General features: G+C 35.1%; 1 protein-coding gene across 1 annotated transcript in view; it reads left to right on the top strand.

Moving 5' to 3' along the window:
- Positions 1 to 26,906, top strand: part of BRWD3 (bromodomain and WD repeat domain containing 3) — a 205,532-nt gene that overhangs the window by 152,258 nt on the left and 26,368 nt on the right. The window contains exons 25-34 of the mRNA XM_080795680.1: positions 5,759 to 5,866; positions 7,726 to 7,850; positions 9,206 to 9,288; positions 10,608 to 10,719; positions 11,689 to 11,750; positions 11,849 to 12,004; positions 12,671 to 12,791; positions 13,818 to 13,943; positions 14,030 to 14,108; positions 25,716 to 25,772. Of these exons, the coding sequence (XP_080651806.1) occupies positions 5,759 to 5,866; positions 7,726 to 7,850; positions 9,206 to 9,288; positions 10,608 to 10,719; positions 11,689 to 11,750; positions 11,849 to 12,004; positions 12,671 to 12,791; positions 13,818 to 13,943; positions 14,030 to 14,108; positions 25,716 to 25,772 (1,029 nt within the window). The remainder of the gene's footprint in view (positions 1 to 5,758; positions 5,867 to 7,725; positions 7,851 to 9,205; positions 9,289 to 10,607; positions 10,720 to 11,688; positions 11,751 to 11,848; positions 12,005 to 12,670; positions 12,792 to 13,817; positions 13,944 to 14,029; positions 14,109 to 25,715; positions 25,773 to 26,906) is intronic.

Below are 26,906 nucleotides of genomic sequence, written 5' to 3'. Positions count from 1 at the left end.
ATGAAGTCACCTACAAGAAAAAAATTGGAAAGACCATATATACATGGAGGTTAAGGAATATCTAACTAAAAAACGAATGGGTTAACCATGAAATTAAAGAAGAAATAAAGAAATACATGGAAACAAATGAAGATGAAAACACAATAGTCCAAAACTTTTGGGATGCAGAAAAAGCAGTCATAAGAAGGGAGTGTATACAAAACAAGCCTACCTCAAGAAGCAAGGAAATCTCAAATATACAACCTAACCTTATACCTTGAGCAGCTAGAAAAAGAACAGCAAACAAAGCCTAAAGTAGAAGAAGTCTATTTCTAAAGTCTGCTACTAAAGTCTACTTCTAAAGTAGAAGAAAGTCAGAAGAAGACAGGAAAAAAATAAAGATTAGAGCAGAAAATAAATAATATAGAAACAAAGAAAAACCAGTAAAACAGATCAGTGAAACTAGGAGCTGGTTCTTTAAAAGAATTAATAAAATCGGTAAACCCCTAGCCAGAGTTACCAAAAAGAAAAGAGAAAGGACCCAAATAAATAAAATCATGAATGTAAGAGGAGAGATCACACCACCACAAAAATATTTTTAAAAAATATAAGGGAGTATTGTGAAAAATTGTATGGCCCAAATTGGGAAATATAGAAGAAATGGATAAATTCCTAGAACACATAAACTATCAAAACTGAAATTAGAAACAAATAGAAAACTTGAAGAGACCAAAAACCACCAAAAAAATTGAATCAGTAATCACAGATCTAACAAACAAAAGTCCAGGGCCAGATGGCTTCACAGGGAAATTCTACCAGTCATTTAAAGAAGAGTTAATACCCATTTTCCTCAAACTTTTGCAAAAATAGAAATGGAAGGAAAACTTCCAGACTCATTTTACGAGGCCAGGCTTGTCTTGATTCCAAAATCAGACAAAGACCCCACTACAGGGGCACCTGGGTGGCTAAATCGGTTAAGCACTAACTCTTAGTTTCAGTTGAAGTCATGATCTCAGGGTTGTGAGTTTGATCCCCACTTTGGACTCCACACTGTGTGGAGTCTGCTTGTCCCTCTCCCTTTTCTCCTCCCCCTGCTCGCTCTCTCAAAAAAAAAAAAAAGACTAAAATGGAGAAGTGGAGAAGTATAAGCCTGTATCCCTGATGAACATGGATGCAAAAATTCTCAAGAAGATGCTAGCAGATTGACTCCAACAATACATTAAAAGAATATTCACCACAATCAAGTGGGATTTATTCCTGGGCTGCAAGGGTAATGAAATATTTGTGAATGAATCAACATGATAGCACCATATTAATAAAAGAAAGAATAAGAACCATATGACCTCTCAATAGATGCAGAAAAAGCATATGACAAAGTATAGCATTCTCTCTTGAAAAAAACCCTTAACAAAGTAGGGATAGAGGGAACATACCTCAACATCAGAAAAGCCTTATGTGAAAGACCCACTGCTAATACCATCAATGGGGAAAAACAGTTTTTCCTTTTCAGTCAGGAAGAAGACAGGGATGGATGTCCAGTCTCATCACCATTATTTGACATACCTGAAAGTCCTAGCCACAGGAAATAGACAAAATAATAATAATAATAATAATAATAATAAAAAGCATCCAACTCAGTGAGGAAGAACTAACTTTCACTATTCACAAATGTCATAATACTCTGTAGGAAGCCCAAAGGACCCCACTAAAAATTCCTCGAACTGGTACATGAATTCAATAAAGTTGAAGGATACACAATCAATGTATAGAAACATTTTGTATTTCTATACACTGTAATGAAGCAGCAGAAAGAAATCAAGGAATCCATCCCATTTACCAAAAACCAAAAACCAAAAGATACTTATGAATAAACTAAACACAGAAGTAAGAGATCTGAACTATGAAAGCTAGAATAATTATGAAAGAAATTGAAGAGGACACAAAGGAATTGAAAAATATCCCATGCTCATGGGTTGGAAAAACTAGTATTGTTAAAATTTGTATACTACCCAAAGCAATCTATACATTTAATGCAACCCCTATCAAAATACTACCAGCATTTTTCACTGAGCAAGAACAAACAATCCTAAAACTAGTATGGAGCCACAAAAGACTCCAAATAGCCAAAGGAATCTTGAAAAAGAAAAGCAAAGTTGGAGGCCTCACAATTCCAGACTTAAAGCTGTATTACAAAGCTGTAGCAATGACGACAGTATGTGACTGTCACAAAAACAGACACATAGATCATTAGTACATAATAGAGAACCCAGAAATGAACCCACAACTAGGTGGTCAACTAATCTTTGACAAAGCAGAAAGAATATCCCGTGGAAAAAAGACAGTCACTTCAACTCATGGTGTTGGGAAAACTGGAGAGCAACAGGCAAAAGAATGAAACTGGACCACTTTTGTACACCAGATATTAAACTAAAATCAAAATGGGTTAAAGACTTAAATGGAGACAGGAATCCATCACATTCCTAGAGGAGAACAAGGGAGAAGCGTCTTTGTCATCAGTCATAGCAACTTCTTTCTAGACATGTTTCAGGAGGCAAGGGAAAGAAGAGCAAAAATGAACTATTGGGACCTCTTCAAGTTAAAAAGCTTCTTCACAGCAAAGGAAGCAATCAACAAAACTAAAAGGCAACCCACAGAATGGAAGAAGATATTTGTAAATGACATATCTGATAAAGGGTTATTATCCATCATATATAAAGAACTAATAAAAAGCAACACCCCAAAAGCCAAATAATCCAGTTAAGAAATGGGCAGAACACATGAATAGACATTTTTCCAAACAAGATCTTCAGAAGTCTGACATGTGTTAAAATATCCAACATCACTCATGATCAGGGAAGTGCAAATCAAAACCACAATGAGATACCTCACACCTGTCAGAATGGCTAAAATTAACAACTTAAAAAGAACAGGTGTTGAACAACTTAAAAACAATAGGTGTTGGAGAGGATGTGGAGAAAGGGGAACCCTCTTGCACTGTTGGTGGGAATGGAAATTGGTATAGCCACTCTGGAAAACAGTATGGAGGTTTCTCAAAAAATTGAAAATAGGGGCGCCTGGGTGGCTCAGTGGGTTAAAGCCTCTGCCTTTGGCTCAGGTCATGATCCCAGAGTCCTGGGATCAAGCCCCGCATCGGGCTCTCTGCTTCGCAGGGAGCCTGCTTCCTCCCCTTTCTCTCTGCCTGCCTCTCTGCCTACTTGTGATCTCTGTCTGTCAAATAAATAAATAAAGTCTTTTAAAAAAAAGTTGAAAATAGAACTACCCTAAGACTGAAGATTTCTACTAGGTATTTATCTAAAAGATACAGACTTACTGATTCAAAGGAGCACTTGTATCCCAATGTTTATAGCAGCATTATCAATAATAGCCTAATTATGGAAAGGGACCAAATGGCCTTTGATGAACGGGTAGAGAAGAAGTGGCATGTGTGTACAATGTACTATTACTCAGCCATCAAAAAGAATGATATCTGGCCATTTGCAGCAATATGGATGGAGCTAGAGTATATTATGCTAAGTGAAATAAGTCAGTCAGATAAGTACAAATACTACATGGTTTCACTCATATGTGGAATTTAAGAAACAAAGCAGATGAACATATGGGAAGGAAGACATTGAATTTAAATGTAAAAATGTGAAATCATTTTTTTTTACATTTATGTGTCTCCATACTTCCTACCTTCCTACCTTCTTCAGTGAGGCCTCTTCTCTGCCTTTGGTTTTGGAGTTTGTTCTGTCATTCTTGAGATCTATTTCTGGGGTATTTAGGATGATTTGATAGTTATCTAGTTGTGGTTTGGGGACCATGCAAGCCTAGGGTCATCCTACTCGACTGCCATCTTCCTCTAGGGGGAGTAATTTTTAATTAATTTTAGGAGACTTTATAAGATGTGGGGAACTTGTATGGCTCAGTCAGTTAAGTATCTGACTCTTGATTTTGACCCAGATCATGATCTCATTTATGAGATTGAACCCCATGTTGGGCTCTGCACTCAACGGGGAGTCTTCTTTGAGATTCTCTCTCCCTCTGCCCACTCCCCCTGCTCACGCTCGCTCTCTCTCTCTCTCTGTGTAATAAATAAATAAATAAATAAGTCTGTACAAAAAGACCACTTTATAAAGCAACACAAGGATATGTATATTCTTTGATATTATGAGACTCCTCTCTATAAGATCATATTTATCTTGGTGGAATCACTAAACTTAGCATATGGTTATATGCTTCAAGACTAGTGTGTATTAGGTAATGACAGTTTTTCAGATAATGGAGGAGGTATATAAGTGAATTAGTGAAATACATAAATAATGTTTTTAAAGAACTCATAAAACTCATACTTTCTATAAAATCAGCTCTTAATGACAGCATTACTTTTTACTTTAAATGTTAAACACTCAGTATTTTGCCTGGACTGGCCATACCCACGGATCATTGCCTTTGAAAATGCTCATTTGCCAAAGTCTAACTTAAATGCCAACTTCTCCTGCTTGCCATTTGCCTACCACTCTTTCCTCCTGAGCTTTCACACCTAATTTATTTATCTCTTATGATATTTGGTATATTCTGCCTTATTTTATACTCACATGTCTGCCCATATCCTTGAGGGAAAGGATTTTATTTTGATATGTTAAGCACAGCACCTAATGCCTTATACACATGTTCAATCAATATTTGTTGAGTACAGGAATAAATATATAGTAAATGATATCTGAATAACATGTTTATTATTGATATTTTACCCTTATAATTATGTTTATATAATAGTATTTAAATCTTTTTAGCTTTCTACTTGTATTTTTAAGTATTAAAAATTCTGACTTAGACACTGTTGATTGGGGGTGCCTGGGTGGCTCAGTTGATTAAGTGTCTGCCTTCAGCTCAGGTCTTGATCCCAGGGACATCAGGCTCCCTGCTCAGTGGGAAGCCTGCTTCTCATTCTCTCCCTCCCACTGCTTGTGTTCCCTCTCTCACTATTTCTCTCTCTCTCTGGGTCAAATAAATAAACAAGTAAATCTTTAAAAAATAAAAATTAAAAAAAGACACCGTTGATTGGTAGAGTATGCCAGTGTATTTTTTAAATCTCAGTATTTTTCAATGTTACATTTTTTAAAATTTTATTAACTCTACTACCACTTTAAAATTATTGAGAACAAGAAACCTTTTTCAACTAATCAGAATATGAATGCTGTCCTAAGGAGGTAAAATGTGTTAACTAAGCACTTGAATTCATTTTCTTTCCATACTATGCCAGTTCTGATGTTAATTCTTAAAAATAAAAATTCTAGTCTATTTGGAAATTACTCTATTTAGTAGCCTGTGGTTAGAATTTTATATATGTGTATATATATGTGTACACAGACACACACACATACATACACACATACAAAAAATGTGTAGGCTGACTATTAAAATGTTGATGTTTAGAATGTTAATTACAGTTTGAAATATAGTACTTTAAAATATGACCAGTGTTCTGTACAATTTGTCATTGATCCCTGTTTCTTCAGAAATTTTTGAAGCAGCTAGGGAGAAAAAGATTGTGTATACAGTGTCTATTTATATGCAGTACTTAGTGCAGGGCAACACAGTTATGAGTACTGAATGAACATTATTTAATGATGACAGTTACCTTTATTATACATTTTTTAAAATTATAAATATGTTTGTTTTAAACATAAGAAGACATTTGTAAGAGTATATATTGGGATATATAGAATTGTTAAACAAGATGCTGCTGTTTAATACCATATGTTTTTTGTTTTAGCTTATCTATTTCAGGCAAGGACATGAAGCTTATGTGCGGGCTGTAAGGAAGTCAAAAATATACAGCCTTAATTTACAAAAACAGCCATGGAATAAAATGGATCTCAGGGTAAATTGACATATTCATAAGTGTGCAGTTGAAATAACTTTGGAATTAAGTTATTTGCTTATATGTTTTTGTGTCATACATATTTCAGTGTTGATTGTGTGTCTAAGATAACATGATGTACCATACTCTGATACAATTGAGTGTTATGGGTCATATTTTATGTTTCCCGAAATTTGTATGCTACCTGTTGTCTTGATTATTTGACCTAATTTCCTTCAAGCTTCAAATTATCTAGTGTATATACCTTTCTATATTTGGAGCAAAACAGTAGTTCCCTGGTATGGATATTTTCCTCAGCAGCTTTGTACATTCTGAAAGCTCTGTAAGCTGACTGCATGTGTGGACTGTAGACATCCTTGAGGTTACAGTGACATTAAGATATTAGTAAATATAAATCCCAAGAAACTCAGAATTTTATGGTGTTTTATGGATTACCTATTTTGATATATTACCTTATAGCTACATTGTATTAAGTAAGATAGATATGTTTATTTTTAGAGGAGTTTTTTCTGACTATAAATACATATTCATTCATTCATTCATTCATCCATGTATACATAGATACATACAAAGAAACAGACATAAGTTTATATACACCATCATTTCTAGTTAGATTTATGGGTGTTTTCTTCTTTTATTTTTCCAAGTTGGAGAAAAAGAGACTAAAGAGCAATTTTAGAATGGTTTCCAGGTAAATGAAGGATTGTTGTGTGATGATGTTTAGCAGGAAGGATACATGAAAGCAGGTATATTTATTTAAAGATACAAACACTTGTAAAATATTACAGTAAGATTGTAAGGTACCAATGTATCTTATCAAGTGATCTTTACACAGTCATCTCCTGGTAGATAGTGATACCACCATCTGTTCTGAATCAGGTGAAAGTTGAGTTGTGGTTGTTGTTTTTTTTTTTTTTTAAATCAAGAATGAATAAAACACGATTTTTCATTTTTTAAATTCTAACATTGTGGCTCTAGGAAATTATAGGAGGCAGCATTTGTGTGGGTGCAAGAGTGTGGGTTTTGGACTATAACCTGAATTTCAATCCAGATCTGATATATATACACACATACCCAAGTACATAACTTTAAGCAAGTCACTATACCAATGAGGCTCAGTTTTGTCATCTGTTAAGTGTTACTAATAATCAGTTACAAGGGTGGTTTGTAAAATAATATTGTGGGCATTAAAAAAATATATAAGTCCTTTCCCCAAATGTATACATATATTTCTACCTGCCTTCTTACATACTGTATTTCTGCTGGAGGAGTAATTCTTAACTAAGAATCTTAACAATCATCAAATGTCAGTTGCCCTAATATAAAATATTTAACACTTGGGCTCTTAAGCAGACCATTACTGATTGTGGTTTCCTTTCTTTCATTTTTCTCCTTCTTCGTCATTCTTGTTTTTCTCCATCTCTCTCTGTTTCTCTGTACCTCTACCTCTTCCCACCTCTTATCTCTTCCTCCCCTCCTCACTCCTCCCTCCCTTCCCTACTTTCTCACTAGTTACTTGATTTTTAACTCCCCTGGGGAGTTCTTTCAAAATATGCATGAGTAAGCTTGTACCCCAGACCTACTGAATTCAATTCTATAAGAGTAGGGTTTAAGAATATGAATTTTAAAAATGTTCTTAAGGGGATTCTGTTGCTTATCCTTGGTTTAGAGCCCTGAATTATGCTACAGCCTGCTATTAAGGGTCAAGAACCATGTCTTATTGTCTTTAGCACTTAGTGGAATGCTTAATATTTGGTGGATATTCAGATAATTTTTAATTGTTTGAAAAATAGTGAAATGCGAATGTCAGGCAATTATTTATATTGAAAGTAATAATTCATTGGTATTCTCATGAATAGGAACAAGAATTTGTTAAGATTGTAGGAATCAAATATGAGGTTGGACCACCTACACTATGTTGCTTGAAGCTTGCATTTCTGGACCCCATTTCAGGCAAAATGACTGGAGAATCTTTTTCCATTAAGTGAGTAGCTATCTCTGTTTGTGTCTGTGTGTCTGTGTGTTTTAATCCCTCTCATGTATTCTGTGGAGTACAGGGCTTAATGGGAGAGAAAATACTATAGCACTATAGGCTTTAAATTTTTAAAGACCTGATGTGCACTGGGTGTATACGCAACTAATGAATCATTGAACACTACATCAAAAACTAATGATGTCCTATATGTTGGCTAACTGAATTTAAATTTTAAAAATAAATAAATAAAAACCAGGGTTTAATGTTTAATTTCTGGTTCGTTTCTCCACGTAATTGTGTGTGTGTGTATGTGTAGATATAAAAACTTGCATGTGTATGCATGCATGTGTGTAGCTAATATATATGTAATGTAGAGTGTGTGTGTGTGTGTATGTGTGTGTGTGTGTGTATACAGTTAACCCTTGAACAATGTAAGGGGTTATGGGCACTGACTCCCACACAGTTGAAAATCTGCACATATATATAGCTTTTGATTCCCCAAAACTTAACTAATACCTGCTGTTGAGCAGAAGCCTTACTGATAACAAAAACTTTTGACTAATATGTATTGTATTTAGTATTCTTACAATAAAGTAAGCTAGAGAAAATGAAACATTGTTAAGAAAATCATAAGGGATGGGATGCCTGGGTGGTTCAGTCAATTAAGCATCTGCTTTCGACTCAGGTCATGATCCCAGTGGGATCCAGTCCCGCACTGGGCTCCCTGCTTGACAGGGAACCTGCTTCTGCCTGCTCTGCCTGCTCTACCTCCCACTTTCCCTGCTTGTGATCTCTCTATCTCTGACAAATGAAAAAAAATCTAAAAAAAAAAAAGAGAAAAAGAAGAAAATCGTAAGGGAGAGAAAATATATTTACAGTACTATATTTATTGAAAAAAATCTGCATATGGACCTGCACAGTTCAAACCCATATTGTTCAAGGGTCAATTGGAGATTATATATAAATATAATATATGAGTGTGGTTGAGACATGGTAGTTGCTTTTATTTCTGTTAATAATAATAGGAATAGCTAATCAGTGGCTCATATCTTAAAGTTTGAAATCTAAGGAGATGAAAGTACATCAATTCATACCTTTGTTAAAGAGGTCTTAATATGTAATACCTTATACTAAGCTTTAAGGATCTTCATTGGTGTCTTTATGTTTTTGAAGTGATATAGTAGTAGGTGGGGGACTCCCAAACAAATAAAAGCAGATGGAGTTTAATTAAAGCCATTTACAGAAACCTTGAAGCTTTCAACAGTTTTTAAATGGCTCCACATTAAACATACATCTCTGGATATTTAGTGACATATGGTGCTCTATTTGTATATTGATTCATGTGTGCTTTATTTCTTGTACAGGTATCATGACATGCCAGATGTCATTGACTTCCTTGTACTACATCAGTTTTATAATGAAGCCAAAGAAAGGAACTGGCAGATAGGTAAGTATAAAATTCTTACTTAATAACCATTAAGTTTGAAATAGAGTAAGTAACTTTTTAACTCCAATTTAATAGACATAAACTAGTTTAACATGTAATTGGTAAAGCTCTTAGCCAAATTAGATCAAATTAAATTTTCCTTCTCAGTTATGTTTAGGTGATTTTATGTACATCCTATGTGGCATATAGCCTCTAAACTCTCTGCAAATATCTAATCTGTTAGAATACAAATGTAAATTACAAAGAAAATCATCAAATGTCAGTTGCCCTAGTATAAAATACTTAACACTTGGGCTCTTAAGCAGACCATTACTGATTGTGATTTTCTTTCTTTCTCTTTTTCTCCCTCTGTCTGTCTGTCACTCTTTCTCTGTCTTTTTCTGTTTCTCTCTGTACCTCTACCTCTTTCTACCCCTTTTCTCTTCCTCTCCCCCTCCTTCACTCCTCTCTCCCTTCCTTACCTCCTCACTAGCTATTTGATCTTGGGCAAGTTTTTAATCTCTCTTTGTCCCACTTCCATTATCTTTATAGTGGGAATCATCAAAACATACCTATAAGGTTGATATGAGCAATAAATGAGTTGACATATAAGAAACACTTAAAATGGTACCTAAGTACTTAAAATTTATACTATGTAAATGTTTGCTATTAGTACTTTTAAATTCTCCTTTTTTATGTGGGAGAAAATTTTTGTTCACAGTGGTTTGGTTTTATAATCCTTATCCCTTTAGAGGCAGAAAATCAGTATGAAGAGATTTTTAAAGGCAAAAAGCTGAGGGGCACCTTGTTGGCTCAGTGGGTTAAAGCCTCTGCCTTCAGCTCAGGTCATGATCCCAGGGTCCTGGGATCGAGCCCTGCATTGGGCTCTCTACCCAGCGGGGAGCCTGCTTCCCTTCCTCTCTCTCTCTGCCTGCCTCTTGGCCTACTTATGATCTCTGTCTGTCAAATAAATAAATAAATACTAAAAAAAAAAAAGGCAAAAAGCTGAAAGCAAAAAGGAAAAGAAACAACTGTAGTAACATGTATAGTACAAGAAAAAGTATGCTTAATGATGATCCTAAATAATTAATAAAAGATTATACTTGGTAGCTTTTATATAAGAAGACATGGACATGTTTGAGTTATTTCAGAAAGATTACTAGTACTTAGAAATCAAAATCCTTAATGAAGGTAAAGTATAAAATTTACTTATCTGGAAAACTCAGATTGAAACCTCTAATAATGCTGCTTCTGTGTCCAACACAAAGTAGCAATTTAGAATGTGAACAAAGCGATTTTTCTCAAAAACATCTTTTTAAGAATTTCTAAAAACGTTGTAGGTGATAGATTCCGCAGTATAATAGATGACGCCTGGTGGTTTGGGACTGTGGAGAGTCAGCAGCCTTTTCAACCCGAGTATCCTGATAGTTCTTTCCAGTGTTACAGTGTTCAGTAAGTACAGTTATGGTATTTTGTGCCTGATATAATACTGTAGTACTATATGGACTTTCTATAAACGCTATTAGGAATAACACCTTGTTAATTTGACTTATCTTTATCTGACCTGTAAAGAAGTAATCATAGTACCTGTAAGGAAGGAATTTGATGATAAACCTCTTGGTCCAATATACTTGCTAAAACAAAGCAGAAACTGAAGACTTATTTCTACCTCCCTTATGCCTGTATTTTCTTTTAAATATTTCTGTTTTAAACAAGAATTGCAAATATTATTTCAGGAAGAATACTAAAATTAATTCAATGTTTAAAGTAATTGTTATAGCTGGAATATAGCAATAAATATTAGTACCCAGTCTTTTATTTAAGGGTATGAATTCTAGGCAGAGGTATCATATTTGGGTGTACTATTTGTCTACATTTACTTTAGTTCTTCATTAAATCCCATCACTGTAAGATTCCTAATAACGAAGCTTTCTTCTCGAGAATGGTAAAGGTTTATTCTGTGAAGATTGACTTTTAATCTCCATATTGCTGATGAAAAGGGAATCATAAAACTTTGGAGATACTGTATTACTTAGTCTGTTAGGATAAAGTAGATTATCCTACAGAAAGAATTGATCTATCAAATTGACTTTTTTAATCTGAAAGACATTTTCCAAAAAGATCTTTTCATTCTGTATCATGGCTTAATATTGAATATATGTTCGATTGGAATTTTTTTAAAAAGCCAGGTATAACTAAGTGTAAACTTACTGGTCTTTGTATTTCCTATTGGTGGACTATTCTCTATTTTTTTTTGTTTTCTCTATTAAAAGTTTATTACTATCTTTCTGTAAGTGAAATTGTACTATAAGGAAAATTGTATTGCCCTTTTCAGAATTTTACCCCAAGAAGTCATGCAAATTATGCTAGTATATGAAAGTGTCATGTGAATTTCATTAGTATCTTATTATTTTTTAATAGCTGGGACAATAATGAGAGAGAAAAGATGAGCCCCTGGGACATGGAGCCAATTCCAGAAGGAAGTAAATATGCTTTTAAAAATGAATTATAATTCTTCTAAAAAATGTCAATAGCATAATATTGGAAACTAATGATTCCTGATTTTTCATCTTATACATAGCTGCCTTTCCAGATGAAGTTGGTGCTGGTGTTCCTGTGTCCCAGGAGGAACTGACTGCTTTGCTATACAAACCCCAGGAAGGAGAGTGGGGGGCTCATTCCAGAGATGAGGAATGTGAACGGGTTATTCAGGGCATCAACCACCTTCTTTCCCTGGGTATGGTGGCTGTGAAAGGATATTAGGAAGAAACAAGGAAAGCCAGTAAAATTTTAAGTTCTACAAGAAGAAATACATTTTTTCATTGTACACTTTTAACTTAAGAGGCACTTTTAATCAAGTGATTCTAGCTTAACATTAATATTTTGATATGTTTGGCCAATGTAATGACTGATAAATGCATTTTATTCTCTGGGGGCTTACAGTAGTAAAAATAGGCATGTAATTATCTTTTACTTTCTTGAATCACTTTGGCTCTCCAAGTCTTTCCTGAGCCTGACTTTGGATGAGTTTTTTGGTAGATAGTAGATGAGTAATATATTTTACTCACATGCCCAAGCTATATTATCTAAAATGTATCACTTGAGCTATTTGGCATTTATCTAGAAAAGATACCAGTTTGAAATTAAACCCAGTTCTCCTTTAATTAGTCTCATTTCACCTGATTTGAACCAGTGTGTCATGCATGATTCATAGATATTATGTCCAAATAAAAAGAATGACATTTTAACAATATTCATCTAATATTTTCATAATTGAATCATTATCATTTTAGTAATGTAGTATATTGCCCTCTCTTCTTATTTATATATGAGTTTTTTGTTTGTTAATATGAAATATTAATGTCTTTTATAACTACCTTTTCTTATTTTGGTATTATTATAGATTTTGCCAGCCCTTTTGCTGTTCCAGTGGATCTCAGTGCCTATCCCTTGTATTGTACTGTAGTTGCTTATCCAACTGACCTCAACACCATTAGGCGGAGACTTGAAAATCGCTTTTACAGGTTTGTTTAGTTTTGTTATTTACTATGAAGTTCATAGCTTCACATCTTTTGTTTTCCTTTTTGTATGATGATACAGTGAGATCTGTATTTTAGTAGTGTAAAATAATCATTCAATATACCCACTCCACAATTTCTGCTAAAAATTTGGAACACTCATTTCCCTTTATTCAATAGATTCTCAGTCTTCCAGGGTAAGAAGGAGTATGGAATAAAGGACAGGAATGAAATTTTGAGTAGCACAAATCACATGTGAAACAAAAACTACAGTTAACTTTAGTTTAATTAGAGGCAGATTAAATAGTTTGTGGATTCATCATAATTAAGGTGCTACAGAAACTTGGAGCATGATTAAATCCCCTGTTGAGGAATTAGGCAGCTGCTAGATTTAATTAACAACCCCAAAATATATTTAGATAAAGAGCCAAGTAATTTTTTTGTTGGTTTCATTTGGGAGTGGAGTAATTTTGAGAGAGAGGTAGAGGGCAGCTTTTGGTACCTCTCTCACCCCAAAGTCTACTATATCCTAACCATAGTTATTCATCCCAACATGAACTGGTTATAAATATAACCAGTTAGGTGTATTTTATAACATTACCTGTAATTTTCATTTAATAAGACTTATCATAAAAGTAACTGGATAAAAATCTTTTTCTAAAACCTGGTTTCTTTTTTTCCTTGATGTTCTCATTTCTTCCCTTGAAAACTAAACATTCTTTGGACTTTTTCAAAACACTGTTTCTTTGTGTTTACATTTATATGGTTAAATCACTATTTCCACATAATGTCCTGGGTCAGTTCTTTTTGATATGAAGTCCAATGATTCTTAATGCTTACCTGTGCTCAAATACTCTAACTATATACCTTTATTAGTGAGCATCCATTATACACATGTATTAAGTCACATGCAGATAGTAGAACACCTTTGACATACCATGATTGAGTGCCTAGTTGTTCTATGTTGTATATTCTTAGAATAGACTCTAAATGTATCAACCAAGAGTAACAGGGTATGTTTTTCTTTCATAGGAGAATATCAGCATTAATGTGGGAGGTGCGCTACATTGAGCATAATGCTAGGACTTTCAATGAGCCAGACAGTCCTATAGTTAAAGCAGCCAAAATTGTAACTGATGTCTTACTTCGATTTATTGGGTAAGTAGCAGCTTTATCTTCCACAAGAGCTGATTTCTGATTTTAAAAAATATATATTGAAGTGTTTTGACTTTCTTATTTCTTAGGGATCAGAGCTGTACTGATATACTGGATACTTATAATAAAATTAAAGCAGAAGAACTAAACAGTACTGATGCAGAGGAGGTGAGAATCAGAGCGTGATTAATAGGCGTGAATTCCTTTTCTGTTTTTTGAAGTACAGTAAGTATTGTGTGTGTTATAACTGGCTATAAGCATTGAAGCTGATTTATAAAAGCTGGCTGAGCACCTGCATCTTTTTATATTAAACTCTTTAACCTGTATTTAGATGGTATATATTAGAAATATAGTGGTGCTACAATTTTTAGTCAGAGACAGGTTGCCAGTTATCATGTTTGACTCAGTGGGTTTCAGTGATGAGAAATCAACAATTCATTTTCCAGTCTTAAAAACAAAACAAAGCACTAAATATTTTAAAAGAATGATTAGTTTTTAGAAATTTTAATAGGGATTCATTTTCTATGCAATATGTACAATATATTAAAGTATTTTAAAGTTTTAGGTTTCAAAGCACATTTTTAGTAGTTTCATGGAATTGCTATTTAATTTCATTTTTGGAAATTTGCAAGCAGAAGCCAGTTTTCCTTAATGAAATTAAATTCATATTATCAGCAGATCTTCCCATATCTGGTTTCCCCACCTAGCCATATTCCCAGTTTACATAAAACCATTTTTGATTGAAAGCTATGATAGAGAGAAGGAGAAACCAAGAAGAGGATGAAACAATAATGGAATGTGATAGTTCAAATATCTTTAGTGGAAAACAATTTGCCCCAAGGATGAGTGACTCAGACATGCTAGATTTTATTGAAATGGCTATTGTATAGAGATATTTTACATGTTTATGTCGTCTCTACTTTTACTATCTAGAACAGTAAGTCCCCAATGTTTTTTTTTCTCTATTTTTTGAAGTACAATTGATGTAACATACTAGTTTCAGAGGTATAACGAATGATTCTATATTTGCATATATTCGGAAGAATCACCAAAATGTGACTAGTCACCATGCATAGTTACAGTTTTTCTCACGTGATAATAACTTTGAAAATTTACTTTCTTAGCCACTTTCATATATTCAAGCTAGTATTATTAAGCTATAGCCATTATGTTGTACATTATATCCCCAAGACTCGTTTATTTTGTAACTGAAGCTTGTACCTTTTTGCCAACTACATGTATTTTGCCCCCCAGCCTCACTCTAGTCCTCCCCATCTCGGGCAACTACAATCTGTTTTGTGTTTCTGTAAATTTTTCTTTAGATTCCACATACAAATGAGATTATAGATGCATTTCTCTTATTTCACTAAGCATAATGTTCTCATGGTCCATCTATTTTTGTTCCAAATGGAAAGTTCCTTTTTTATGGCTGAATAATATTCCATTAGGTATATATTACCATTTTTTTTGTTTATCCATTTATTCATTAATGCACAATTAAACATTGTTTCTATATGTTGGCTATTGTAAATAATCCTGAAATGAATATGAGAATACATATATCTTTTAGAGTTAGTGTTCTCATTTTCTTTGGAAAGCCCAGGAGTGGAGTTCCTAGATCATAAGGTAGTTCTTTTTTTTTTTTTTTAATTTTTTGAGGAACCTCCATACCGTTTTCCGTAGGTTACACCAATTTACATTTCCACCAAAAGTACACAATTGTTCCCTTTTTCCAAATCCTTACCAACACTTGTTATTTCTTGTTTTTTTTTTTTTGATAATAGCCATTCTAACAAGTGTGAGGTGATATCTCATTGTGGTTTTGATTTGCATTTCCCTGATGGTTATTGATGTTGAACGCCTTTTCATTTACTGGTCAGTCATCTATATCTTCTTCGGAAAAATGTCTATTTAGATTCTCTGCTCATTTTATTTGTTTTTGTTTATTTGTTTTTTATTTCTTTTATTTGAGTATAGTTGACACACAATGTTACATTAGTTTCAGGTGTACAACATAGTCATTCAACTTCTTTACATGTTACACAATGCTCACCACAAGTGGAGCTTCCATCTATCATCATACAATGCTATTACAATATTACTGATTGTATTTGCTATGCTGTACCTTTTATTCCTGTGATTTATTCATTCCATAACTGGAAGTCTGTATCTCCCACTCCCCTTCACCCATTTCGCTCATCAACTCCATCCCCTTCCCTCCTACAACCATTTGTTCTCTGTCCTAGTGTTGTTTTTCACTCTTCCCTAAAAATGTATCTGACTATATAACATTGTATTATCAGAGTTAAATGTTATTGATATAATAAGGAAAACTGAGATATTCCAATTAGATATTATCCTCCTGAAACTAGTGAAAAATTTGTCATTCTTACTTCTGATAATTTCTCTCACCTTTCATATAAATGTATTTTGACTCGGGATTTGATGTAGCAAGAATTACTCCTCAGAGTAGCACTACTTATGTTAGAATGGAAAATTAAAAGTAAAATGTAATTCAACAACTTTCTTTTTTATCTTGGTGAGAACATTTAAGTTCTACTCTTAGCAACTTTCAATTATACAAATCAGTGTTATCAGTCATGGTCACCGTGTTTTACATGAGAGCCTTGGATCCTCAGACCTTACTTATTTTGCTGAAAATTTGCTTTTACCAGTCTCTCCTTCTTTCTCTCATCATTCAGCCCCTGGCTACCACTTTTCTATTCTCTCTTTCTATGAGCTTAACTTTTTTTTTTAAAGATTCGTCTGTAAGTGATACCATGCAGTATTTGTTTTTTTCTGGCTTATTTAACTTAGCATAATGCCCTTTGGGTCCACCCACATTGCCACAAATGGCAGGATTACTTTTTTTCTCAAGACAGAATGGTATTCTATTGTGTATATATATATATCACATCTTTATCCATCCATTTGTTGAGCACACTTAGGTTGTTTCCATATCTTGGCTATTGTGGATATTGCTGCAGTGAATATGTAAGTACAGCTTTCTCTCTTTGATATCCTGTTTTCATTGCCTTTGAATAAATATTCAAAAGTAGGATTGCAGGATCATATGATAGTTCTATCTTTACTTTTATGAGGAATCTCCATACTGTTTTGTATAATGGGTATACCAGTTTACATTCCCAACAACAGTGCTCAAGTGTTCCTTTTTCTCCATATCTTTATGAATACTTACTCTTGTCTTCTTGATGACAGACATTTTAAAGATTTTATTTATTTATTTGACAGACAGAGATCACAAGTAGGCAGAGAAGCAGGCAGAGAGAAAGGAAGAAGCAGGCTTCCCTGCTGAGCAGAGAGCCTGATGCAGGACTCGATCCCAGGACCCTGGGATCCTGACCTGAGCCGAAGGCAGAGGCTTTAACCCACTGAGCCACCCAGGCACCCCGATGATAGCCATTTTAATAGGTGTGAGGTGATATTTCATTGTGATTTTGATTTCCATTTCCTTGATGATTAGTGATATTGAATATTTTTTCATATGCTTGTTGAATATTTGGATGTCTTCTTTGTAAAAATGTCTATTCAATTCCAATTCACTTTTTTTTTTGTTTTTTAAGAGTATTTATTTATTTATTTATTTGAGAGAGAGTGAAAACATGCAAGCAAGAGAACACAAGCAGGGGGAGGAGCAGAGGGAGCAGGAGAAGCAGACTACCCACTGAGCAGGGAGCCCAATGTGGGGCTCGATCTCAGGACCCAAAGATCAGGACCTGAGCTGAAGGCAGCTGCTTAACCAACTGAGCCACCCAGGGGACCCTGATGCCCATTTTTAAAGTGGATCTTATTTTTATTATTGAATTATATGAAATTATTATATGTTCTGATTATTAAACCCTTATCAGATATAAGATTTACAAATACCTTCTCCCATTCTGTAGGTTCCCTTTTCATTTGTCATGGTTTCCTTTGCTGGGCAGAAGCTTTGTAGTTTGAAATATGTTTACTTCTGCTTTTGTTGTTGTTTGTTGCTTTTGGATTTTGTCTAATCCAAAAATATTCATTGCCAGGACCAATGTCAATGCACTCAGGCCATGTATTGTTGTTTTTTTCCCCCCTAGGGGTTTTAAAGTTTCATGTCTTACGCTCAAGTCCTTAATCAATTTTGAGTTGAGTTTAATGTTTGGTATAAGATATGGGTCAAGTTTCATTTTTTTTTAATTTTTTCAGTGTTCCAAGATTCATTGTTTATGCACCACACCCAGTGCTCCATGCAATACATGCCCTCCATAATACCCCCTACAAGGCTCACCCCAACACCCAATCCCTTCCCCTCCAAACCCCTTAGTTTGTTTCTCAGAGTCCACAGCCTCTCATGGTTCCTCACCCACTCCTATTTCCCCCTCCTCACTTCTCTCGTTCAACAAATGTTCTCCCTGTTATTCCTTATGCTCCACAAGTAAGTGAAACCATATGATAATTGATTCTCTCTGCTTGACTTACTTGACTCAGCATATCTCCTCCAGTCCTATCCATGTTCATGCAAAAGTTGGGTATTCATCCTTTTTGATGGAGGCATAATACTCCATTGTATGTATAGACCATATCTTCTTTATCCATTTATCTGTTGAAGGACATCATGGCTCTTTCCACAGTTTGGCACCTGTGGCCATTGCTGCTTTGAACATTGGGGTACAGATGGCCCTTCTTTTCTACATCTGTATCTTGAAGTAGTGCAATTGTAGGGTCATAGACTAGCATTATTTTTAATTTCTTAAGGTATCTTCCCACTGTTTTCCAAAGCGGCTGCACCAACTTGCATTCCCACCAACAGTGTAACAGGGTTCCCCTTTCTCCACATCCTCTCCAATACTTGTTGTTTACTGTCTTGGTGATTTTGGCCATTCTAACTGGTGTAAGGTGGTATCTCAATGTGGTTTTGATATGAATTTCCCTCTTGGCTAAAGATGATGAACATTTTTCATGTGTCTGTTAGCCATTTGTATGTCTTCCTTGAAGAAGTGTCTGTTCATGTCTTCTGCCCATTTGTTGATGTGATTATCTGTTTTTTGAGTGTTGAGTTTGAGGAGTTCTTTATAGATCTTGGATATTAGCCCTTTGTCTGTAGTGTCATTTGTGAATATCTTTTCCCATTCTGTGGGTTGCCTCTTTGTTTTGTTGACTGTTTCCTTTGCTGTGCAGAAGCATTTGATCTCGATGAAGTCCCAAAAGTTCATTTTCACTTTTGTTTCCTTTGACTTTGGAGACATATCTTGAAAGAAGTTGCTGTGGCTGATGTTGAAGAAGTTACTGCCTACGTTCTCCTCTAAGCTTTTGACAGATTCCTGCCTCATATTGAGGTCTTTTATCCATTTCGAATTTATCTTTGTATGGTATAAGAGAATGGTCAAGTTTTTCATTCTTCTATATATAGTTGTCCAATTTTCCCCACGCTATTTATTGAAGACACTGTCTTTTTTCCACTGAATATTTTTTCCTGCTTTGTCAAAAATAGTTGACCATAGAGGTGCAGGTCCATATCTGGGCTCTCTACTCTGTTCCACTGATCTATGTGTCTGTTTTTGTGCAAGTACCATGCTGTCTTGGTGATTACAAAAGCTTTGTAGTAAAGCTTGAAATCAGAGAATTGTTTTCTTTTTCAATATTTCCTTAGCAATTTGGGGTCTCCTCTGGTTCCATACAAATTTTAGGATTGTTTCTTCCAGCATTTTGAAGAATGCCAGTGGAATTTCGATTGGGATGGCATTGAAAGTATAGATTGCTCTAGGCAGTATAGACATTTTAACAATGTTTTATTCTTCTGATCCATGAGCGTGGAATGGTCTTCCATCTTTCTGTGTCTTCTTCACTTTGATTCATGAGTGTTCTATAGTTCTTTGAGTACAGATCCTTTACCTTTTTAATTAGTTTTATTCCCAGGTATCGTAGGGTTATTGGTGCTATAGTAAATGGAACTGATTCTTTAATTTCCCTTTCTGTATTTTCATTGTTAGTATGTAAGAAAGCAACTGATTTCTGAGTACATTGCTTTTGTATATTGCTGAATTGCTGTATGAGTTTCAGTAGTTTGGGTGTGGAGTCTTTTGGATTTTCCATATAAAGTATCATGTCATGTGCAAAGAGAGAGAGGTTGACTTCTTTGCTAATTTGAATACCTTGTATTTCTTTTTGTTGTCTGATTGCTTTTTCTAGGACTTCTAGTACTATATTGAACAATAGTGGTGAGAGTGGGCATCCCTGTGTTCCTGATCTAAAAGGAAAGGCTGTCAGCTTTTCCCCATTGAGAATGATATTCGCTATGGGTTTTTCATAGATAGATTTTATGAAGTTGAGGAATGTTCCCTCTATCCCTGTACTTTGAAGCGTTTTAATCAGGAACGGATTCTGTATTTTGTCAAATATTTTTTCTGCATCCATTGAGAGGACCATGTGGTTCTTCTCTCTTATTGATTTGGTCTATCACATTGATTTGCAAATGTTGAACCACCCTTGCATCCCAGGAATGAATCCCACCTGGTCATGGTGGATAATCTTTTTAATGTACTGTTGGATCCTATTAGCTAGGATCTTGCTGAGAATATAGGCATTCATATTCACCAGGAATATTGGTCTGAAATTCTCTTTTTTTGTGTGTACTTTATTTATTTATTTTAATTTTTTTATTAATATATAATGTATTATTAGCCCCAGCTGTACAGGTCTGTGAATTGCCAGGTTTACACACTTCACAGCACTCACCATAGCACATACCTACCCCAATGTCTATAACCCCACCACCTCTCCCTACCCCTCTCCCCCCGGTACCCTCAGTTTGTTTTGTGAGATTAAGAGTCTCTTATGGTTAGTCTCCCTCCTGATCTCTTCTTGTTTCATTTATTCTTTTCAAACCCTCCAAACCCCCCACGTTGCATCTCCACTTCCTCATATCAGGGAGATCATATGATAGTTGTCTTTCTCCAATCGACTTATTTCGCTAAGCATAATACCCTCTAGTTCCATCCACGTCATCACAAATGGCAAGATTTCATGTCTTTTGATGACTCCATAGTATTCCATTGTATATATATACCACATCTTCTTTATCCATTCATCTGTTGATGGACCTCTAGGTTCTTTCCATAGTTTGGCTATTATAGACATTGCTGCTATAAACATTCAGGTGCACGTGCCCCTTCAGATCACTACGTTTGTATCTTTAGGGTAAATACCCAGTAGTGCAATTGCTGGGTCTATTTTCAACTTTTTGAAATACTTTCAACTATTTTTCAACTTTTTTCAACTCTATTTTCAACTTTTTGAGGAACCTCCATGCCGTTTTCCAGAGTAGTTGCATCAGCTTGCATTCCCACCAACAGTGTAGAAGGGTTCCCCTTTCTCCGCATCCTTGCCACCATCTGTCATTTCCTGACTTGTTAATTTTAGCCATTCTGACTGGTGTGAGGTGGTATCTCATTGTGGTTTTGATTTGTATTTCCCTGATGCCGAGTGATGTGGAGCACTTTTTCATGTGTCTGTTGGCCATCTGGATGTCTTCTTTGCAGAAATGTCTGTTCATGTCCTCTGCCCATTTCTTGATTGGATTATTTGTTCTTTGGGTGTTGAGCTTGATAAGTTCTTTATAGATTTTGGATACAAGCCCTTTATCTGATATGTCGTTTGCAAATATCTTCTCCCATTCTGTCAGTTGTCTTTTGGTTTTGTTAACTGTTTCCTTTGCTGTGCAAAAGCTTTTGATCTTGATGCAGTCCCAATAGTTCAATTTTGTCCTGGCTTCCCTTGCCTTTGGCGATGTTCCTAGGAAGAAGTTGCTGCGGCTGAGGTCAAAGAGGTTGCTGTCTGTGTTCTCCCCAAGGATTTTGATGGATTCCTTTCTCAGGTTGAGGTCCTTCATCCATTTTGAGTCTATTTTCGTGTGTGGTGTAAGGAAATGGTCCAGTTTCATTTTTCTGCGTGTGGCTGTCCAGTTTTCCTAACACCATTTGTTGAAGAGACTGTCTTTATTCCATTGGACACTCTTTCCTGCTTTGTCGAAGATTAGTTGACCATAGAGTTGAGGGTCTATTTCTGGGCTCTCTATTCTGTTCCATTGATCTATGTGTCTGTTTTTGTGCCAGTACCATACTGTGTTGATGATGACAGCTTTGTCATAGAGCTTGAAGTCTGGAAATGTGATGCCACCAACTTTGGCTTCTTTTTCAACATTCCTCTGGCTATTCGAGGTCTTTTCTGGTTCCATACAAATTTTAGTATTATTTGTTCCATTTCTTTGAAAAGAATGGATGGGACTTTGATAGGGATTGCATTAAATGTATAGATTGCTTTAGGTAGCATAGACATTTTCACAATATTGGTTCTTCCAATCCATGAGCATGGAACATGTTTCCATTTCTTTGTGTCTTCTTCAGTTTCTTTCGTGAGTACTTTATAGTTTTCTGAGTATAGATTCTTTGCCTCTTTGGTTAGGTTTATTCCTAGGTATCTTATGGTTTTGGGTGCAATTGTAAATGGGATTGACTCCTTAATTTCTCTTTCGTCTGTCTTGTTGTTGGTGTAAAGAAATGCAACTGATTTCTGTTCATTGATTTTATATCCTGACACTTTACTGAATTCCTGTACAAGTTCTAGCAGATTTGGAGTGGAGTCTTTTGGGTTTTCCACATACAGTATCATATCATCTGCAGAGAGTGATAGTTTGACTTCTTCTTTGCCAATTTGGATGCCTTTAATTTCTTTCTGTTGTCTGATTGCTGAGGCTAGGACTTCTAGTACTATGTTGAATAGCAGTGGTGATAATGGACATCCCTGCCGTGTTCCTGACCTTAGCGGAAATGCTCTCAGTTTTTCTCCATTGAGAATGATATTTGCGGTGGGTTTTTCATAGATGGCTTTGATGATATTGAGGTATATGCCCTCTATCCCTACACTTTGAAGAGTTTTGATCAGGAAAGGATGCTCTACTTTGTCAATTGCTTTTTCAGCATCTACTGAGAGTATCATATGGTTCTTGTTCTTTCTTTTATTAATGTATTGTATCACATTGATTGATTTGCGGATGTTGTACCAACCTTGCAGCCCTGGAATAAATCCCACTTGGTCATGGTGAATAATCCTTTTAATGGACTGTTGGATCCTATTGGCTAGTAATTTGGTGAGAATTTTCGCATCTGTGTTCATCAAGGATATTGGTCTGTAATTCTCTTTTTTGATGGGATCCTTGTCTGGTTTTGGGATCAAGGTGATGCTGGCCTCATAAAATGAGTTTGGAAGTTTTCCTTTCCATTTCTATTTTTTGGAACAGTTTCAGGAGGACAGGAAGTAATTCTTCTCTAACTGTTTGGTAGAATTCCCCTGGGAAGCCATCTGGCCCTGGGCTCTTGTTTGTTGGGAGATTTTTGATGACTGCTTCAATCTCCTTACTGGTTATGGGTCTGTTCAAGTTTTCTATTTCTTCCTGGTTCAGTTGTGGTAGTTTATATGTCTCTAGGAATGCATCCATTTCTTCTAGATTGTCAAATTTGCTGGCGTATAGTTGCTCATAATATGTTCTTACAATTGTTTGTATTTCTTTGGTGTTGCTTGTGATTTTTCCTCTTTAATTCATGATTTGATTTATTTGGGTCCTTTCTCTTTTCTTTTTGATAAGTCTGGCCAGGGGTTTATCAGTCCTGTTAATTCTTTCAAAGAACCAGCTCCTAGTTCCGTTGATTTGTTCTGTTGTGGTTTTTTTTTTTGGTTTCTATTTCATTGATTTCTGCTCTGATCTTATTTCTCTTCTCCTGCTGGGTATAGGCTTTCTTTGTTGTTCTTTCTCCAGCTCCTTTAGGTGTAGGTTTAGGTTGTGTATTTGAGACCTTTCTTGTTTCTTGAGAAAGGCTTGTATCACTATATATTTTCCTCCCAGGACTGCCTTTGCTGTGTCCCACAGATTTTGAACCGTTGTGTTTTCATTATCATTTGTTTCCATGAATTTTTTCAATTCTTCTTAATTTCCTGGTTGACCCATTCATTCTTTAGAAGGAGCTCTTTAGTCTCCATGTATTTGGATTCTCTCCAAATTTCCTCTTGTGATTGAGTTCTAGCTTCAGAGCATTGTGGTCTGAAAATATGCAGGGAATGATCCCAATCTTTTGATACTGGTTGAGACCTGATTTATGACCCAGGATGTGATTTATTCTGGAGAATGTTGCACGTGCACTAGAGAAGAATGTGTGTTCTGTTGCTCTGGGATGGAATGTTCTGAATAGATCTGTGATGTCCGTCCGGTCTAGTGTGTCATTTAAGGCCTTTATTTCCTTGTTGATCTTTTGCTTGGATGATCTGTCCATTTCAGTGAGGGGAGTGTTAAAGTTCCCTACTATTATTGTATAATTGTTGATGTGTTTCTTTGATTTTGTTATTAATTGGTTTATGTAGCTTGCTGCTCCCACGTTAGGGGCATTGGTATTTAAAATTGTTAGATCTTCTTGTTGGACAGACCCTTCGAGTATGATATAGTGTCCTTCCTCATCTCTTATTATAGTCTTTGGCTTAAAATCTAATTGATGTGATATAAGGATTGCCACCCCAGCTTTCTTTTGATGTCCATTAGCGTGGTAAATTGTTTTCCACCCCTTCACGTTAAATCTGGAGGTGTCTTCGGGTCTAAAATGAGTTTCTTGTGGGCAGCATGTTGATGGGTTTTGTTTTTTATCCATTCTGATACCCTGTGTCTTTTGATTGGGGCATTTAGCCCATTTACATTCAGGGTAACTATTGAGAGATGTGAATTTAGTTTCATTTTATTGCCTGTAAGTTGACTATTAATGTATATTGTCTCTGCTCCATTCTGATCTACTACTTTTAGGCTCTCTCTTTGCTTGGAGGACCCCTTTCAATGTTTCCTGTAGAGCTCATTTGGTGTTTACAAATTCTTTTAGTTTTTGTTTGTCTTGGAAGCTTTATATCTCTCCATCTATTTTCAATGATAGCCTAGCTAGACATAGTATTCTTGGCTGTATGTTTTCTCATTTAGTGCTCTGAATATATCATGCCAGTTCTTTCTGGCCTGCCAGGTCTCTGTTGATTAGTCTGCTGCCAATCTAATATTTTTACCATCGTATGTTACAGACTTCTTGTCCCGGGCTGCTTTCAGGATTTTCTTTTTGTCACTAAGACTTGTAAATGTTGCTATTAGATGATGGGGTGTGGACCTGTTCTTATTGATTTTCTGGGGGATTCTCTGTACCTCCTGGATTTTGATGCTTTTATTTTCTCCTAGGCATTACCTATGTGCTTTACCACCACCAGGGTAATAATGGTGTGTGGGCCTTGCCTCTTTGTATTAAAAAACTATTGCTCAGAGGGATACTTAACTGAATCTTAAGTTTTAATACACATTCATAGTTCCCTATAGAAAATAGATGTATTTCTTGACATAGTAAAAGATTAATCATGAATAATTCATGATTATAATATATTGAAGTAGCATGTTATATAGAATAAGTTTTTTTTATTAATATTAACATTAGATACAGCTTTAGATACCAGTCACTATACTATTTTCTTCATTTCCTATTCTGATTTAAAGAGACTTTGTTTACTCTTCCTCTCCCTATATATTTTTCAGTTTGTATCTAGCATATAGGCAAAGTTTGGAGTAACTGTTCCTTTAAACTTTGTTCTGCCTGCTGCCTTCTCCAATGAGGGAGTTAATTGTGATTGTATTTGCCATTTCTTTGTAAATGTTTATCAAATCCATAAGACTGTGAATTTAAATTAACATGTTTTCTCACTCTTCCCTTTTAATTTTAGGATACAGAATTGGTTGATTTAGATTCAGATGGTCCTGGTACTTCATCTGGGAGAAGGGTGAGTGAGTAAAATAACCTGCCAAAAAGTAAAATTTTCAGGCTTCCTGTGTTAGGGATCCCTAAAACCAACTCCACCTGTTTGGAAAATTGCTATAAAGACTCTTAGAACTCAGTATATATACTTGTGATTCATTACTAAGGTTTATTACAGTGACATATAGTAAAGGATACACAGTTGGATCACAGGGAAATAAACATAGGCAGAATCTGGAGGAATCCATGTGCAGGCTTTTTTTGCTTTCTCCCTTCTTTGAGGGGCCAAATAGAGCACACTCTTCCCGTACAATGAAAATGTAGCAATGTATATGTGATTAGAGACTAACATCCCAAGAATTTATTTGGAACTGGTTATATATAGACACTGTCTGTCTAGCACATCCCAAGATTCCAGGCTCCCAGAAAGCAAGAAAACATAGGAAAAGTACAGGAAAGCAAGTGTTCCATACAAATCACATTGTTTGTACAAACAGTGTAGGCACAGTAAACCACCTTTAGTATTTAGGAAATGGTTCAAGTGCCAAGTATCCAGAATGCCAACCAAAGGCCAACCTTACAAGCAAGCCCTGGTAAAGATAGCAGCCTCAGGTCTGTTATGTTAACTCTGTTCTGTACACTTCCCCTCCGTAGTAATTAGACAAATTCTTAATTTTATATAAGGAAAATTTTCTTTGAAATACTGAAAGAAATCTTATAAAAAGGCATCAAATGGTAAAGGCTAGAATGTACCATAATAACAAAGGATATATAGATATAGATATAGATACACAGAGCATATGGATAATATGGATATATATATGTATACAAACACACACACACACAAACAAAAGATATATATATATGTATATATATATACACATACATACCCAATAAATATATAATATATAAACATATATTATATATATTTGAGTTTGAGAAAATTTTGATGCCATTGTTAAGTATACTTGACTACCAGTAAATATTAAGGCATTAAGATTATTAACCTTGTAAGAAAAAAAATATGTTCCTCTGTGTTTTATTTGTGGTTCGGATTTTCTTAAAATGAAATTTTAGAATACTAGAATTCTTGCTATTTCCATGAATATACTGTCTAGTTTTTATTATATATATATTTTTTTTGTCAGGCAGAATGATG

This window comes from Martes martes, assembly GCF_963455335.1.
Source record: "Martes martes genome assembly, chromosome: X".
In the NCBI taxonomy this organism is placed as follows: domain Eukaryota; kingdom Metazoa; phylum Chordata; class Mammalia; order Carnivora; family Mustelidae; genus Martes; species Martes martes.
The sequence above is the reverse complement of the archived record's forward strand: the minus strand, read 5'-3'. Positions and strand labels throughout refer to the sequence as shown.